Source organism: Anas platyrhynchos, chromosome 1, assembly GCF_047663525.1.
Source record: "Anas platyrhynchos isolate ZD024472 breed Pekin duck chromosome 1, IASCAAS_PekinDuck_T2T, whole genome shotgun sequence".
Taxonomy (NCBI): domain Eukaryota; kingdom Metazoa; phylum Chordata; class Aves; order Anseriformes; family Anatidae; genus Anas; species Anas platyrhynchos.
This window is the reverse complement of record NC_092587.1, coordinates 125,898,951-125,916,179: the sequence shown is the minus strand read 5'-3', so window position 1 is coordinate 125,916,179 and position 17,229 is coordinate 125,898,951. Positions and strand designations below refer to the sequence as shown.

General features: G+C 46.7%; 1 protein-coding gene across 2 annotated transcripts in view; it reads right to left on the bottom strand.

The window, feature by feature from the left end:
* C2CD2 (C2 calcium dependent domain containing 2) overlaps window positions 1-14,091 on the bottom strand; it is a 39,343-nt gene extending 25,252 nt beyond the window's left edge. Inside the window, exons 1-4 of one of the 2 annotated variants that reach the window (XM_027448547.3) lie at window positions 13,599-14,091; window positions 12,133-12,231; window positions 3,291-3,410; window positions 2,743-2,844 (exon numbers count right to left, since the gene is read on the bottom strand). In XM_027448547.3, coding sequence (XP_027304348.3) covers window positions 2,743-2,844; window positions 3,291-3,410; window positions 12,133-12,231; window positions 13,599-13,937 — 660 coding nt within the window. In that variant the 5' untranslated portion in view covers window positions 13,938-14,091. The remainder of the gene's footprint in view (window positions 1-2,742; window positions 2,845-3,290; window positions 3,411-12,132; window positions 12,232-13,598) is intronic. The other variant, XM_027448539.3, reaches the window with a different exon arrangement.
* Between the last annotated feature and the right edge of the window lie 3,138 nt (window positions 14,092-17,229).

Here is a 17,229-nt window from a genome sequence, read left to right as displayed (position 1 = left end):
CGGTACCACATTGAGAGACCGTGTTACTGCAGAGCAAGGCTTTAAAAGAAAGGGAAGCACCTTACAGGTGAAGATACAGAATAGATGGGCAATGCAATAAGTATACAAAGCAGAAAAAGAAAAAAAGGTGCCCTTCCACATGCTGCTGGCAGAAGGGAGGATGCCTACAGCAAGCATGCCGTGACCGATTCACAGCAAGCAGCACCAACAAAGCAGGCCCAGCTTTGTCAAGTGATGGTCTGTCACTTAAAACCCTCAGCCCTTTTTTAAAAGTAGGAAAACACACACACAGTTACTTCTGATCTCCTAAAGGGATGCTTGCAGCTTATACAACAGGTCAAGCCAATCGGGAGTAACACCCCTTTCCCAATCACCCAAGTGTTACAGAAACATCCAGGGCGTTTCATAAAAATCCCGGGAACGTTGCGTACAGAAATCCTGTTTCATCACCTCCTTACGTACCTATCCCCTGATGACATCCAGCTACTGTTCAAAACCCGCAAGAGCACCAGCTAATTCCTCTGCAGCGCTGCCTTGCTCACACTGTGGTACCCAAAACAACTGCCAAAGAAAGAGGCAGCAGCGTACTCCTGCAGATGCAGGTAATACTTTTAAAAATCTGAAAGAAGTAAAATTAGGCTGATGAAAGCCTCAGTTTCACTAATTTTTATTTTGAGGGATATTTTAATAAGCAGATAAACTGTTGGCTGTTTTTGCTGTTTTTACTGTTTTGGGGGTGATTTGCCACACCCCTACCCTTACCTACACATTGTTCGACGAAGAATGTTGCCAAGTAGTAAAATTCCAGCCAGTTCTCACTTTGCCACCAACCTAACCTGGTATTTGTTATTTAGTAATAATAACAGCAACAACTGTCATTGGAATACCACTAGTAGATATTTCCTGTGTGTGTGTGTGGTTTTTTTTTTTTTTTTCCATAGTTATTTGCAAGACAATTTGGTTAAAGAGCTTCCTTTCCGGCCAACCTTTTTTTTTTTTAGCCATCCTTATTCGGAAAGTGATGCTCTATCACACCATACCCTGCAAAGTCACAGTGATTTAACTGCCAAGCAAAAAGGTTCAATCCAACACATTTTACTGTGGGATTGACACAGGCCAGGGGCTGACAGCGAGCTGCTGTGGCTAGCTCGAGGCCAGGCAGCACACAAGGTCAGGGTAGCGGAACCACGAGCAACCCAAGCCCCGCAAGTCAGCCAGGTTGCCAAAGGTAGCTCCGGCTCATCCAGCTTTTATCAGCAGAAAATAGGTCGTTATATCCACTTCTTTTGACTGATGACAGAACTATTGTGTAGATAATCATCAGCAATTACAGATCTGTATTTGTACACAAAGTATCTCTTCCGAAAGAGGAAAAGAAAAAAGAGACACAAAAGCCAACATTAAAGTTTAAGAGCTGAAGGCACTTCCAAGGGGTAGGTTGCTCTTTGTTATATACATTAAATAGCTCTTCCTTTGTTGCCATCTCCACAAACGCTAACAGAAACTTCAAAGGGGAAAAAAAGCCCTTAAGTAGTAAGAACTTAACAGGCTCATTTAAAAAACACAGGCAAAGCACGCTGCAACCGCTTTGTAACTCTGGACTTAGGCACCTCTCCAAAAGCAGGTTTTGAAGTCCAGTGAAGGTCAGTGACAGTGCCAAAGTCATTCGCACATGTTAAGCACTTAATGCTTGTTCAAAAAGTGATCATTTACACTGCTAGATGCACAGTAAAATCCCCATTAAAACGCACTTCAAAAGACTTGCTTCTCTTTAGTTATGAGCTTAACATTCTTGTGTACAAAAGCTATGGTAATAAATTATGATTCTGGGTCACTTAGTACAGGTCTTCAGAAAGCAGCTCTGCTATACACTAACCTTAATCTTTAGCAAGGCTTTCAATCAGAAAACCAAGCTCGTAATACACAAGCAACCACACACCCACTGGTGTAGGAAAGGTGTAAAAGTCACCATGTTTGTGACCCCCACCACCACCCAAAATTATGAAGATTCAAAGGCAGAAGGAACTCTTTCAGGACATGTGTCAAAAACCAGAATTTATGTACTAAGATAAGGTGCAATTCAGAAAGCCTCAAGATATTTCTAGATAACCCATCATTTCCTTATTTTTTTTTTAAATTTTTTCAGAGCTGTATCTGAACCAGGGTTACCAGATTCCAAAACTAATTAAGTTAAAGAAGGGGCAATTTTTTAATTACTTTGATGGGAACATCATTACATTTTTTTCATTATTTTACAAGTGCTCTAAAAGAAGGCATTTAGTAACAGACATTCTTCACACCTTTGTATTTGGCTGAAAAACGTTTGCCAGGTCACTTGTCTGTCAAATGCAGGTTTATCTTTAATGCTTCAGTGATCCTGAGAGACGCTCTCAGATTTCAGAGATGCGGGGTTTTGATGGATGAGCCATGGCAAGTTTCACTGAAGCAGTTTAAGGATACCATTGTCAACAGATAACTGCCCCATTCTGCTGCTGAATGTGGCCAGCAGAAAGGAACAGGCACTTTTACTTCAGTTGTTCCAACCTGACCTGATAGCTTAGCCCTAGCCACCATTACTGCTAATTTAAAGCATTAGAGGGTTGGAGACCCATCTTTTCTGCCTCCTTGAGCAGAGGGACAGAGTGACCACCTGGGGCAGACTTGGCAGAGGTTGTCTAAGGTCCCTCCACGTCTGAAGTGCACCTTTGCATTTGTTGCAACAAATAAAACTTACTGACTGACCTCCTGCCCTGTTGGCTGGATTTCAAAGTTGGTTTCATCGGTATTAATGAGGACCCACTCAACTTTGACATCATCTCCTTTGTCTTTCACGTAGAGCTGAAGCTGTGGATAGGAAAGAAGTTATTGGAGAGGGTTCTGGTAACATTTAAAGAAATTTTAAGTCAAGCTCCACGCTGATGCTCACCAAAGGAAGAATACCTGTTGCTGAGTCAGCATGTGCTCAAGTGACAGTCTAAGAAACCAAAAGTTACTCGAGAGCATATGCCAGTTAAAAAGAGTATCTTTGTTCTACATATCTCAACAATCTACCCAAAGATTTATTTATCCATTTGTCCTAAAGAAGAGGCTTAATTCATGAATTTATAACTCACCCCAGATAGAACTGTAACATTATTAAATGTTTTACTGGAGTTCAGATAAGCTTACATGCATTTTTCAAACAGGAGGTGAAAACCTGATACCATCTTTCAAATCTTTCAGCTGAGCTGGGGGATGAGATGTAACAAGAGAATAAAAAAAATAATAGAGAATAATACTTAATGCCTTACCTGCAAGAAAACTGGAGACAGTTTCACGCTGTATGACTGGCTTTCTGCAGCTTCAGGTGAAGTACGTGAGACACTGAAAACAAACGTAACGGAATCTCCCACAACATTACAAGAAACCACCTAAAGAAATTAAAGGGGGAAGAGGCAAAGGAAGAGAAAAATAATTTAGTCTTCAGAAGAATGGTGAAAGCAAGAAAGCAACTAAGAAAATGAAGGATTTTAGGCTACCAGAATTATGCTACGTTCTGCAGCTAGAAGATTTCCAGGCAATTTCATTAACATCCCTACCTCCTTCTACACATTCAATTCCAAACACTGCAGTTCAAACATACACTTCTGGATTAATACCTGAGAATTCTGGCATTTTCCAAAATTTCTTTTGTGTTATATAACACAAGATAACTCCTCACCTGACGAAGACTCCTTGTGTTTCACAGACCTATACATCAGAATCTCTAAGATCTAAATTTTTTACTGTGGATAAAAACAAGTTTGTTCTCCCTCCTTTCCTACCCAGAACCAGGCATCCTATCATAGGATGATAGGTTCATTACAATGAACCAGGCAAGATTTATTTTAGTTTTTTATTTTTTTATATTTTTATTTTTTATTTTTTATTTTTTAATTTTTATTTATTTTATTTTTCACATCCTACAAATGTGAAACTTTGGCATAATGCTGCTGCTGAGATGATTTTGAGTAATTCCACCACTGGGGTGGTGATGGGCAGAAGCCTTTAAAAGTCTGAGTCTTTGACCAAACCAAGAAAGGCACTGAGTGTTGGTGGTGAAGCTAAATGTGTGGGACAAGCCTGAATGCCATACGCTTACTTAAGTACACACCCTGAGCTTTATAAGCAGCAATTTAACCTGTTATCACAGTGAGTTTACAAATACAGGATGTTTTTTTGTTGTTGTTTTTTCCTCTCCCTCTTGAAAGTAATTGAGGTTTTGAGCTGGTGCTCAAAGTCCCACGAACATGCAGAAAGCACCTGGCAGCAGAGGAAGGCCCCAGGTACAGAAGTCAAGTCATGCATTAAGCCAGGGAGAGAAGTTCACTTTGCAAAGTTGCAGCCTCTGCTGGTTGAAGACAGCTGCTCATCGCACTTCCTCTGTGGTTACTGTCCCACAGCTCCACCACTGGAAAGGTGAGTTAAATGCTCCTTGGATGGATTCAGGCCAAGTTAACCAGGTTAATGCGATGCACAAATCGTTTGCTGCAAGATTTGTTTGAGGGAGACTCTGCACATACGCCAGTGAATTATGTTTGTGCACTTACTGCTTCACTTACGAGCACTGGAACTAAAGCTGAAGGTTTAAAATGAATCACGTACCTAAGGAAGATTCTTATCAGTCTCTCCTTAAATACACAGCCCATTTCCCAGGGCTCTACTGGATACGTTGTAAGAAGCACCAGAGCACCATCAAGGGCTTCTGAGCACATCCATTAAGGAAGAAATTACAAAGGAGCAGGGGGAGGGAGTGGACAGGACAAATAACTATCACAGCCACACCCATGAGCATCGAGATTTGCCTTTTCAGGTTTGTCTTCTGCAAACTCTAGGTGGGAAGTGGGAAAAATCTGCTTCCCTCACCTCTCTTCTTCCCCAAAACCTAAATTCCCTCAAAGCTGATTTATGTCCCTTAATCCCATATAATCACCATAAGCAGCCACAATTAGGACATAACAGAAAAGAGTTTTAAGCGTTTTTTATAGCTAACAAGACCAAAACGCCTAACTGCTCATTTTACTTGTAGTTGAGTCAAAACACAGAATCACTCAATTCATTCACAATGAGGATGGATTAGCATGTTTTTTCCTTAAAGATGACAGAAAATGACAGGTCCTTCCTCTTTATGGAGCGCAGAGAAGAGAAAAAGGACAGGTCTGATGCAAATACTGCTGACACTTGCATATCCTAAGCACGGTGGTTTACCACCCATACCCATCTGACCCACACATGCATGGGAAGTTCATGCATTCAGAACAAGTTGGACCTGCTGCACATGTGGCGCAGAGCCATTCATCTGGAGCTTCTGGACATCTAAGAGACAGGGTTACCAGGTACACAGCTGATTACTGCTTTAAATAAAACAAACAAAAGCGCAGTAGAAGAGTGCGTTCATGTGCTACTTTTTTCTTTTGTTTTCACTTTCAAGTAGAAGATGGAAACATGATCCAAGTGGTGGAACTTCTACTTTTATTTCCCTGTTTGCTGATGGAAAATTACATATATCACACAAAAACCTTTGTACCTGGAGTAGCACGATGGTTTACAGAGTAAGAACACTGAGAAAGTAGAATTCTTGGTAAAAACTTGAAGAGAAAGAGGTTCTGTTTTCATCTAAGATGCTGCCTACTAGCAAGAGACCGCAACTGCCACTTCTCTTTGTAAGTGACATTTCTTTAGAAATGTAGCAGATTCTTTTGATAGACCTGAGCAGAAATATGTAGGCCATCTGCTCCAGAATAGCAACATAAATAAAAATACTGAAGCTTCCTGTGCTGTGCTCTTCTTCCACCATGGCCCCATCCAGCCTGCTTCCTCAAATTCCCTTTCTCTGAGCCAGTGAAGAGCAACTACCAAAAACCCCAGCTCATTCCTATCCTGCAAAGCTCTAGCTAGAGACAAAATGCATTTGCCAGCAGGAAAAGGGAAAAACTCTGGATTCCCAGAGGGGTTATGCTCCAGCTCCTCGCCTTCGCTATCTTGTAGCTGGACAAGCAAGACCTCGTACTCTTGCAGTAGAAGGGTGAGGTGAAGCAGTGGCACAAAGACACCAGGACTCTTCCACCAGCAAGACCAAAGTGCCTTATCACACCAGCATCTCCCCATGGACAGACACTCCACCACCAGCAAGGCATCTCTCTGTGCCCTTTGAGGATCTTCTATCCAGCAGTGGCTCCCAGCCCTTCCTCTAAAGTTATTAGTAAAATTACCCTAAAACACTGTTCGAGGCAAACAAGAAGGAACAAGACTGAAGAAACATTACAGTCAGAGTAAGACAAATATTTTTCCAAGTAACTGAAGTGCCCAAACATGTGTGCTCACAGCTACCAAAGTCCTGCCCTCCTGCTCTGCCTTTCCCCTCTCGATCTTGACTCTGCAGTTCCTCTGGACAGAGCTGCAGAATTTCAGCTTCTCTCCTTTCAGCAAAAGCTACTTCAGTTCAAGGAGAACCAGAATGCCTCTCCTTGTCACTCAGGCTGTCCTCTTGCCTTGAGATGTTTCAGTATTGTTCCTGGCACCACACAGATTTGTGCTTCACACACAGCCTTGCTGTTACTCCTCCAGATCAGCACTTCTTCCCCATCTCTCTGTGCGAGACAGGAGAGCCCCTCCTGTGGTAAGAGGGATGGTGAATGGCCATGATTTCAGAAGGAAGTTCATACAGTCCAGCAGAAGTTCTTCTCCACCTTCCCCAAGCCTGACTGTATCGTGTGCGTGTGTAAAACTCCCAATGTTACGGGCCTGATTGGTTTTCCTCTGGACAGAAATCAGTTTTACTGCATTTAGCATCTACTTCAAGAAAGAACAAGTTACTCGAGGCCAAGAAACATGTATCAGTACCATGTAAGCAATAAAAATCTTTCAAAGTTTGCACAAGAAAACAAGTATACCCTGAGGCAGCAACGCAGTGAACACTGTTTTCATCTCAACTCCAGGGATTGGGATGCTATGAGATTTAGGAGCCCCACAATTTCCAATTTTGGTTCTGGATTACCGCTCTGAGAAAGAGAAGGCCCTCATTCTGTCACAGACATGTTATCTTGTCCACGGCCACAAAGATGGTTTGCGTGCTCAGCTTAAAACCTCCCCACAGGAAACTTTTCCAGTCAGAAACTTCTGCCTTTTCACAGTCATTACACTCAGCTGTTTGAGAGGAGAATTACAACACCTTCCTTGGCTAAGCGAGCCTGTACATCAACTTCTTGAGGGGCTTTCTGTAGCTTCTACGCCATTCCGTCTTCACTCGAGCAGCTCATTAAATGACAGACAAAATCAAGGACAGAACACAAACGCAATGTCTAACCCAGGCACAGCTAGTAGATGATTTTTAGAAGCTGTTATCAAAGCAAGTTTGCCTGCAAATATAATGAGAAAACCTCAGATCAGTTTTCCAAAGTGACAATAAGCACAGGGATGAAGGCAGGGTGAATGACGGAATGAGTGCACAGGAGGAGGAGATACCACAGGAGCAACAGAAGCAAAACAAAAACTGATACACCAAGTGAATTTATCCATTCCTTTGTGTCTGACAGGCAGACAAATTCAAAGCAGTGGAAAAAAGGGCAGGGGGAAGGGTGGTTAAAAACAACAATCAGGGAGTAGAAGCAGACGCGAGAGGTAGACTTTTCAATCAGCCTATCAGGCCAAGCGATCATCAGATGGTGGGAGGACAAGAAGCAGTACCTATATTTAAGAAGGTGGAAAATAAACACCAGAAATAGACCGGGTAGTTTGGCCTCACTAACATGCAGGTTAAACAAGCAACTTAGAAGGTGGCATAGCTGAAGACACTGATACAAATGGAAGACAAAAAATGCAAGAGAGGTTTGCCAGCTTGTCCTACAGTAACTTGGAGAAAGGCACTGGGGTGCTAGGGTACCCCTGGCACTTGCTGGCAGATGTGGCACAAACCTGCAGGAGGACCACGAGCATCTGCAGCTGCCTGACAGTGCCAAAACCAGCATTATCGCCACTGAAGCAAACAAATCCCAGCCTGGACGTCTTCCTTTGACAAGAAACTCAGTTCCTAGGTAGGTTAGATCTATTATGCTGTCTTGCCTGTTTTAACAAGGACACCTATGTCCAAAACTCCTCAGCAGAAAACTGAAAGAAAATATGAACTGAGGAAAGAAAGCTGGGAGGCAGCAATATAAAGGGAGATAAGGACATTACACAGAAAAGCTGAAAAACCTTGATGACTAGAAGAGAAATGTAACACCAAATTCAGAGCACGTGTGCCAGAATCAAGAAATAAGCTCCACTCTATAGAGGCAGTATCACTAGGAGAAAACCAAAGTAAGAGAAACCTGGATGTATCAAGTCAACCACAGTGTGAAGCAGCCGCAGGAGAGGCAGATGAGAAGCCTTAAATGCATTGGGAAGAGCTGTCGGAGGCACAGGGAAGCAGTCGATCTCAACACACAGGGAGACCTTGTTGTTGTGCTGTGCTTCACTTTAGCCATCATGTTCAAGGAACGTGAATCCAACTGGAGCGGCCGCAGAGACCGGACGCAAAGGCGTGACTGGCAAACCAGCACTGTGAAAGGAGACTTGAGGAACACCTTATTTACCCAAGCCAAACAAAGGCTGGAAGGAAACATAACTCCTCCGTAATGTACTTAGTGACAGAAAGCACCAGGGAAAAAAAAGTAAATACCGTCAGGATAAAGGATTATGCTAGTACAGGAAAAAAAAATATATACAAAAAATAGCTGCATAGGCTATGATTCTTCTTAAGGTTGTAAAAAAAATAATAAATAAAAAACAAGCAAACAATAATTAAAAGAGCAAATCTCCAGGACAGCTTCTGAAGCACAAGAAGGAGTTAAAGGACAACAGAGATTGCACGTGGTGGTCAGGGCGGTTCAACCCACCAACACTAATCGTCGATAAACACATGCACACAACCAGGGACGAATCCCAGGTAATGCTGTAGCATTCAGGATGAGAAAACAGCCTCTCCTGCGGTGGAAAACAGCCTTTGCTTCGCAATGCCTTCACTTGCTTTGGAGCGAGTGGAGCTGGGTGAGCTGCGGCAGGATGCCAGCACGGGCTGCCAGCTGGAAGCAAAGGGAGACAAGGATGAAGCTGCAACAGCCGCGCGGTTGAACGAGGCCTTTTTGTCAGCCTGCAGAGAGCCCTCCTTCCCCTCCACGACTTCTCCCAGTGAGATTCATCAGATCAAGGCTTCCCGTTAGCTTTTCTATTTGCTATTGCCTAACGCGATGCGGGACAGTCACTCCTCTGACAGCAACTTCTCATGAACCACTTGTGAAAGGAAAAGCGAGCAGTGGGCCCTCTGAAGGCATTTCTCAGCTCTGTTTAAGCTTGAAAAGGAGGGGATTTCTGCTCCAGTTTTACGGTTAGGGAACAGACTTGGAAGTTTGCTCTGCCTAAACCCTTCCGTGCCAAGCTCGCAACAAGAGAATTGTCTTCCCTGTAGCCTTTTATTGTTTCTGGGAAGTTCAAAGCCTCTGAAAATAGACTGCAGTAATGGAAAGGTTGGCAGGATCAGCTGAGAATATTGCTAATGTTTACTTTATTGAAACAAAACAGCCAACACCACACAATGAAAACAGGCCTCTTCGTTCTATATGTTTAGGCTCCAGCCCAAATCTGGAGCGACAGCTACGTATAAATAGAGGCTTTGTCGAGAGGCAGCGCGGTGTAACCTTCCTCCACGGAGCAGCTCCGTCACGATCGCAGCGGCGTTTGCCAAGTTCACAGCCAGCAGCTTCCCTGACAGCGTTCGCATCGGCCAACACATGCCGCTTTTACAGCCTCGAGCTCCTTCAAGGCAAGGACAGCCGCATGCACCTCAGGACAGCACGTGTCGGAGCGCGGCCTGCTCATAAACAGGGCTGTCAGCGGTAATAAAACAGTGACAGCCTGTCTGGCAATCCTGTATTGATTCGGCATGAGTGCAGGCGAGCCTTGCCAGGCACGAGGCTCGCACCCAGCACCATGCAGGATCCTCCTCTGGTGTGCTCCATGGCCCAGCACTCAAGAGGATAAAACTATCCACCACAAAAGAGAAGCATGCCACAGGGATCCATCGCCACACCTCTGCATCCCACGGTTACAGATTTTGAACTCTCACCCTCATTCCTCTGTTTCCTTTGATGACCACAACCTCGCTGATGCAAAGTCTTCAAAATACCTATTTAGAAACGACATGCAATAAATCAAGCCCTGGCTGCTGACCAAGGCTCCTATACGCTCTCGCCACCCAGATCACAAGTAAAGCAGCATGCTGAACCAGTTACAGGAAAGCAGTCCTGTGCCAGCTGATGCCCCAGGCAAGTGCAGAGCTCTGTGGGACGCTACAGCATTGATAAACAAGCAGCATATGGTCACAAGCCACATTCAGAGCCAGTCAGACCAGAGGCCTGAGCCTGGACAAGCTGCCAAGAGAGATTTCAATTTCATGTTGTGTTTTCTGGTAATGCTTGCAAAGATTAAGGCTTTGAAGAGCAGGGGGAAAAAAAAAATAAATCCAAAACTTTGGACCTTTGGTATTTCCTGAAGAGTACATAAGAGAGAGAATTACCACATGAGAAAACTCCTGAGGTGTTTAGAGAAAGGTACAAATTTAGTGAAGGAGCGAAAGTAGCACCCGAGTGCAATTCCAAGGCTATTACATACTGAAATCCAAATAAATTATTCAGGTTATACCTTAACTGAAGGCGTACGAATCATTCAGAGCAATTTTTCTAGCAGCTACACACACGATTATGGAAACAGGTATTGGCGCAATTCAGAACAACCCAATTTACATAAGCAAAACTGTCTTAATCCAATACATTTTAAAAAGTGCCTATATTGCTTCAAGCTGCTATGAAACCCCATTAGATTGCTGGTTGCAATATTAACAGCTCCATTAGCATCCTGAAATGGCTCAACCCAAGGTCAGACAAGGACCAGGGGACTGCGGGCAACAGCACAAAGCTCCAGGTAGAACAGGGCGAGAGAGCAGCCCCACAGCATGGCTTTGTGTCACCCGCCTCAGGCCACTGTGGGGCCAACGCTCCTGAAACATCACAACTTTGCCAAGGGAGGAGAGAGCTTCAATCTCACTAGCCCTAACTGCTGGGGCAGGGAGCACTGGTAGGAAAAAAAAAAATAAAAAATTGAATCAAGGCTAGAGAACAAGTGCACAAATGTCTTTACACACTGGCAACCCCCAGCTGCCACTGATCAATCAGGGCGTGACTTTAAGATGAGTATCAGACAGATGAGCATGCATAGTTTTTAAAGGAATCACAGTATAGCTGCTTAACATTTAAATCAGACAAGCAAACAAAAACAACAAAGCAGAACTAGAAGTATTAAGCTAAACTGATTCAGGTGCCTGAAGCATCAGTGCATGTTGACTAGTAGTTACAGTAACTAGGATGAAAACGCAAAAGTTGTCGTTGCTAATAAGCACACAACCGTTTTTTTTCCTTTTAAGGCATCTGTACACTATTTTAAGAGCCACATTCTGCCTTATTTTAATATTGTGTGCACGAAGTGTGGGAAAAAACACTTCCTGGTAGGTGCTGGGGGGGTGGGTGAGGAAGAAGCAAACAATCCCTTCCTCACTGAATATAGGATTCAGTAGCCACGATGTCACCCTGAGGACTCTGCACCTGCCCCACTGATCCTTATCTGGCTCGGACTCATGAAGCAAACCTGTAATCAGCCACACAAACAGCAAGCAAAAGGCAGACAAAGATGCTTTCCTGTCCCAGAGGAGAAGTGTCCCTTTCCTTCTTCATGAATTCCCCACCCCACGCTTCAACAATAGGACGGGGAGCCGTAATGACGGGGGGGGGTGGGATAAGGCTGCTGTAGGAGGTGACAAAAGGTGTTTCTATAAACTTGGCATAGCTCTAGTTATTGTTCATTTGGTAGAAGCCCTGGAGCACGCTGTTCATGACTTGCACAAGAAGTGAATCAATGCAAAGAGTTTGCACAGGCTCATTAGAGAGGCAGTCCCTTACCAGCCTCCACAAACTCATCAGGTCAAATGTTCAAAGTACTGAGAAATCAAACTCCTGCTGACACTCATACAAAAAGTTACACTTCTTGCTAAAAAGTAAACTGAAACAAAACAAAAATGAAGTTTACCTTCTCTTGAGCTGACTTTACCACACTAACAACTTGTTTAACTGCTAGCTCAAGTGGTTCTGGTCGGTCATCTTCCTCAAATGTCAGCAATTGTGAATCCTAAGAAAGAAGAAGAGAAGCATTATTAGCTGACAAACCCATCACTTGAAAAGGAGTGATGAAAATTCATGGCCTGTAAAGATCCTGGAAGAACCAGCGACAGAACTGCAAGCCTATGTCAAAACTCATGTGTTTTAATTGTGTGACAGCTCACCATGTAATACAAGGTAGAGCCTGAAAACCTATACTTAGGACATACATACCGGCCTAATCATCTTTCACTGTACAGAATATGAAGGTATACAACATGCTGCAGGGCGAAGCCCGTGCGCAGCGACAGAGCTCAGCGAAACTGCTCTTCCTGATAAGGATTAACCAGAGTTATGCTCCACGAGCGTTTTTGGTTTGGCCTAGAAATAAAATAATAATTTTTTTTTTTTTTTTGGGGGGGGAGGGAGGTCATGCAGCTGCTCTAGTCTACACCAAAACTAAGAAAACCCAAAGCCCAGCTTGCAGAGGTGAGGGACGAGCCCCTCCCCAGGCCTTGCTGGTGCGTGGAAGCGGCAGCGCTGACAGCTACTCGGCGTTGGCAGCAGCAGCAGGGCAGCAGGCGCAGGTTTTGGCGGTGAGGTCACGCTCCTGGGGCACCAGCTATTGCATTCCCCAGGCGGTGCGCATGCCAGCACAGCAGCAGGCAGGGATTTGACGAGCTGCCTGGTGCTGGGGAGCAGCACGCTGCTGCAGTGCCAGGCGGTGAACTCATGGCAAGACACCGCTCCAGCTGCTCGCTCTCCAGCTGCACACCAGGCTCCGCGGCTTCGCTCTCTGGATAGGGACAAGACGCTGCTGCTCGCCTCTCCGTTTCGCTTCCCAGCACCTGTTCCCAAATCCTTTCGGCTCCCCTCTTCCACCAGCAAACCCTCGTGTCTCAACCCAGTCTTTCTGAGCCCTGCAAGCCCGCAGGACGCCGTATTTTCCTTCCGCACGTCGCGCTGCTCTCCTTATCTCCCAGGCACACATGTTGCCCGGCTCTTCCTCCTGCCCCAGCCTCCCCCACCACGCTCGGCAAGCCCCGGGTCGCTGCTGCCCGGCCACACGGAGCCCTGCCAGCACCACGAGTGCTGCGGGCAGGCTCCCTCTCAGGCTCACGCCACGCAGCAGCACCGGCTCGTTCATCCCCAGCGTTTTCCACTAAAGCAGCCAGCTCCCAGTCCCCACAACTGGGACATTTGCTGCCCCTAACCTCGCTGCCTTTTGGGCACAGCCACCCCCCCACTGCCCCACCGAGGGCTCCCCTCCGCCGCCCTGCACCGCAGGCACCCCGGAGCCCCTCAGGCAGGCGGCGGGGCTGTGTTTGAGCGCGGAGGGCCTGGGTTTCTCCCCGTGCCGTCCCACTCCTCCCTTCCCCGCAGCTCCCCGGCACTCACCGCCCTGGCCGCCGCCTCGTGGCGCAGCGCCGCCACCCATGCCCGCCGCCACTGCCGCCGCCAGCTGCCCAGCGACAGCGCCCAGCCCAGCACCGAGCCGCCCTCCTCCAGCAGCTCGTCCCCAGGCCGCCACGGGGGCTGCTGCTGCTGGGACTGCTCCTCCTGCTGATGGTGGTGGTGCTCCTGCTGCTGCTTGGGGGTCCTCCGCCGCCTTTCCCCTCGCAGTGCCAGCAGCGCGTACTGCACCAGGTAGACGGCCAGCGTGGCCAGCGCCGCCACGAAGAGGGCGACCAGCGCGTACCAGCGCAGCTCGCCCAGCCCGCCCGCCAGCCCCGCCATGGCTGACCATAATGGGAGCCGCGATACCAGCCCCCACCGCCGCCACCGCCGCCACGCCGCGCACCCAGCGGCCGCAGCCCGAGCCCGTCGCCGTGTCCCTGTGTCTCTGTGTCCCTGTGTCTCTGTGTCCCCGTCCCCCCCCGCACCCAGCGGCCGGCGGCGGCCCCGGGACCCGCCCGGCACCGCCCTCGGCGCCCGCAGCGCCCGCCCCCGCCGCCGGGGCGCTGAGGGGAGGCCGGGCCCGGCCCCTGCTGCCGCCATCCAGGCGCTGCGTGCCCCCTCCCCGCTTCGTGTAGACGCGAGTTTCCCCCTTTTTTTGGGGGGTGTTTTGGGGCGCTGCCTTATCGCTGTGTCCTCGGTTTTGTGCTGTTTGCTGTGCCTGCTCGCCCTCTGTCTCACACTGACCTACTCCTAGGCAGGGAACCTCTCACCTGTGTGTGTTATTTCACCCAATCCGTGCCCCAAAACAACCCGTGATCACAGAATCACAGAATTTCTAGGTTGGAAAAGACCTCAAGATGAAGTCACTGAGGCTGGCACTGAAGCACCGCTTTAACTTCTTGCTCCACTCAAGTTCAGACTGTTGCTTGACAGGGCAGAAATACCCTTTCTTAGCTGGAAACTGGGATTCCAGATCTCTGGGTGTGTGCCGTGGGCCACAGAGGGAAATGGACAGGGCTCTGTCAGGGGAGCCCAAGGGTGGCAGATGTTGAGGTGCAGAAGTTGTGCAGGCTCGCAGACCACACTGCAAATGCTGGTGTGCTGGACGTTTTCAGGCTGATTCATAGCTAGAAGCAAAGGTTAAAAAAAAAAAAAAAAAAAAAAAGGAAGTGAGTACATAAGTGAGCACATTACAGAGTCACCAAATGGCTGAGGTGAGAAGGAACCCCTGGAGGCCACCTGCTCCAAGCCCTGCCCAAGCAGGGCCACCCAGAGCAGGCTGCCCAGGGCCAGGCCCAGGCGGCTTCTGGAGATCCCCAAGGAGCCCCCACAGCTCTCTGGGCAGCCTGTGCCAGGGCTCCTCACCCGCACAGCACAGAAGTGCTGCCTGCTGCTCAGGGGGAGCCTCATGTTATTTGTGTGCCCATTGCCTCTTGTTGGGGTGCTGGACACCACTGCGAAGAGCCTGGCTCCATCTTCTTTCTTCATATAAGAGATGCTCCAGACCCTTAATCATCCTTGTGGCCTTGTGGCTGGACTCTCTCTCCCCACCACGTCCCTGTCTCTTGTACTGGGGAGCACAGAACTGGTCCCAGCACTCCACCTCACCACTGGCCTTACTGGTGCTGAGTGTAAGGAAGGATCATCTCCCTACTCCTGCTGGTAACATTCCTCCTAATGCAGCCCAGGATACTGTTTGGTGGTCTTTGCCATGATGGCATGTTACTGGTGAACTAGGAAACCTCACACTCCATTTACTGACCTGCTGCCTTCTGCCTGCCTGGCTCCTGGCAGGAGATTTACAGTGTACCTACAGGATAATACCAAGGAGCAAGCTGGTGAGATCTCCAGAGATCCAACCAATTGCTACATTAGCACAGCACCGTACGTGGGTTAATTGACCCTGCGGAGAGATCAGATTTATTAGCTGGGAACGTTCAGTTTAAGATCAAACCTGGTGTCTTTGCTCGTATTGCACTTTGCTGTACCACCTGGTTTGCGGATAGCTCAGGGATTTCTCACACAGCACTACAGGATGACAGACAAACGTGCCCTTAGCTCGTCCCATGTTTCAGTTCCCCACATATGCCATCTAGACAGTTTTCTTTAACTGGCACGAGTGTTGTGAGACTCATTACTGAATATGAAATGAAAAAAAAAAAAGTAAAAGATTACACTGAGATATTAAGAACAGTTTCCCTTTCTGGAATTTTATCAACTAGTTTGTTACTATAAATATTCTATGTTTTTTACTTTTAAAGTATAACAAAAGTATATGGCAGCTAATATTTAATTACTTTCCCTTTTCATATACTTGTGAACTTGGAATAGCCCTCTCAGAGCATTCAGGATCTTGCCCATCAAAGTATAGCTCTGGGGATGAGATTAGTAAAGTAATTAGCTGTTCATAATTCCATGTTCTTTGAAGCTGGGAAGTGTGATTCTGACTTTTCTGCTAGGCTCTCCACTGTATTTCTATTAAAGAACCTCTGTATTTCCCAATCTCAGCTTTCTTTTTACTTAGCAAGTATGTATCTGTACCAGTGATGGCTGAAAAGCAAGATTAAAATAAGGTGAAGTGAGAGAGAATGGTACAGAGTTGACCTCACAAGGATTCTGGAACAAGAGAGTTTTAAACACATCATTTATTGCAGTTTTCTCACACCTCCACGTTTTGGTCTTTTCAAGCCTGAATTTTGTAAACTGTTTCACTCGCTGTGTTAGAAAGGCAAGATAAAAACTGCAGACACGTAGCTTGCTATGACCTGGTCTATACTAGAATGGTTTCCTGTTAGAGCTACTCTAGACAGATGAACAAAAACAAAATATCTCACCTGGTAACCAGTGCTGCCGGATTCATCATACATCCAAGTTTCTGGAGATGCTCTTGTTCCCCTGCAGACAGAAGGGGGGCAGAATTTTAGGACCTCGATAATTTGTTTGAAATGTCCAGATCTGTTGCCTGTGGACGGGACAGTGGCTAGGGCTTAGCACAGGCAAATGGGGGAATGGTGTGTGCCAGGGTCCTGTCCTGCCTTGGGCTGGGACACAGCAGAGCTCAAACCTAGGACCTGGAAAGTGACCCTGAGTCCCATGGTACAGATGCAGGCAAAAGGGTCAGATGAGATCATAGTTATGTCATCAGTTACATTTCTAAATCTGTAAGTAAAACCAAAACAAAACCAACCAAAACCAAAACAAACAAACCAAACCAAACCAAACCAAACCAAACCAAAACATGAAGTGCATAACATGAAGTCCAAAACAAGTGTTCTGTCCAGGCAGTATAAAAGGGGAGCTTATTTGGCAAAACTGCCCTCTGGCCAGTGGAGCTTTTTTTTTTTTTTTTCCCCAGCATCCTGGGACTCTGTGGGATACCGCCTTTACCTGTGATGTGGCTATAACCATGCCTTCCTTATGAGATTTCATTTGCCCTGTCAACTTGAGGTGAAAACACTTCATGTATTTCACTGCCAGCTCTGCTGGCAGGGGCAGACCTGTAAATCTCCACACATGAAACGTGACCTCTTAGCACATTACTTGGTCCCATATATGTGTGGACCATTATCCCTTTCGCATATAGCACTTGAACCTCTTTACCACTGTTCTACCCTCAGTGCCAGAGGCAGGA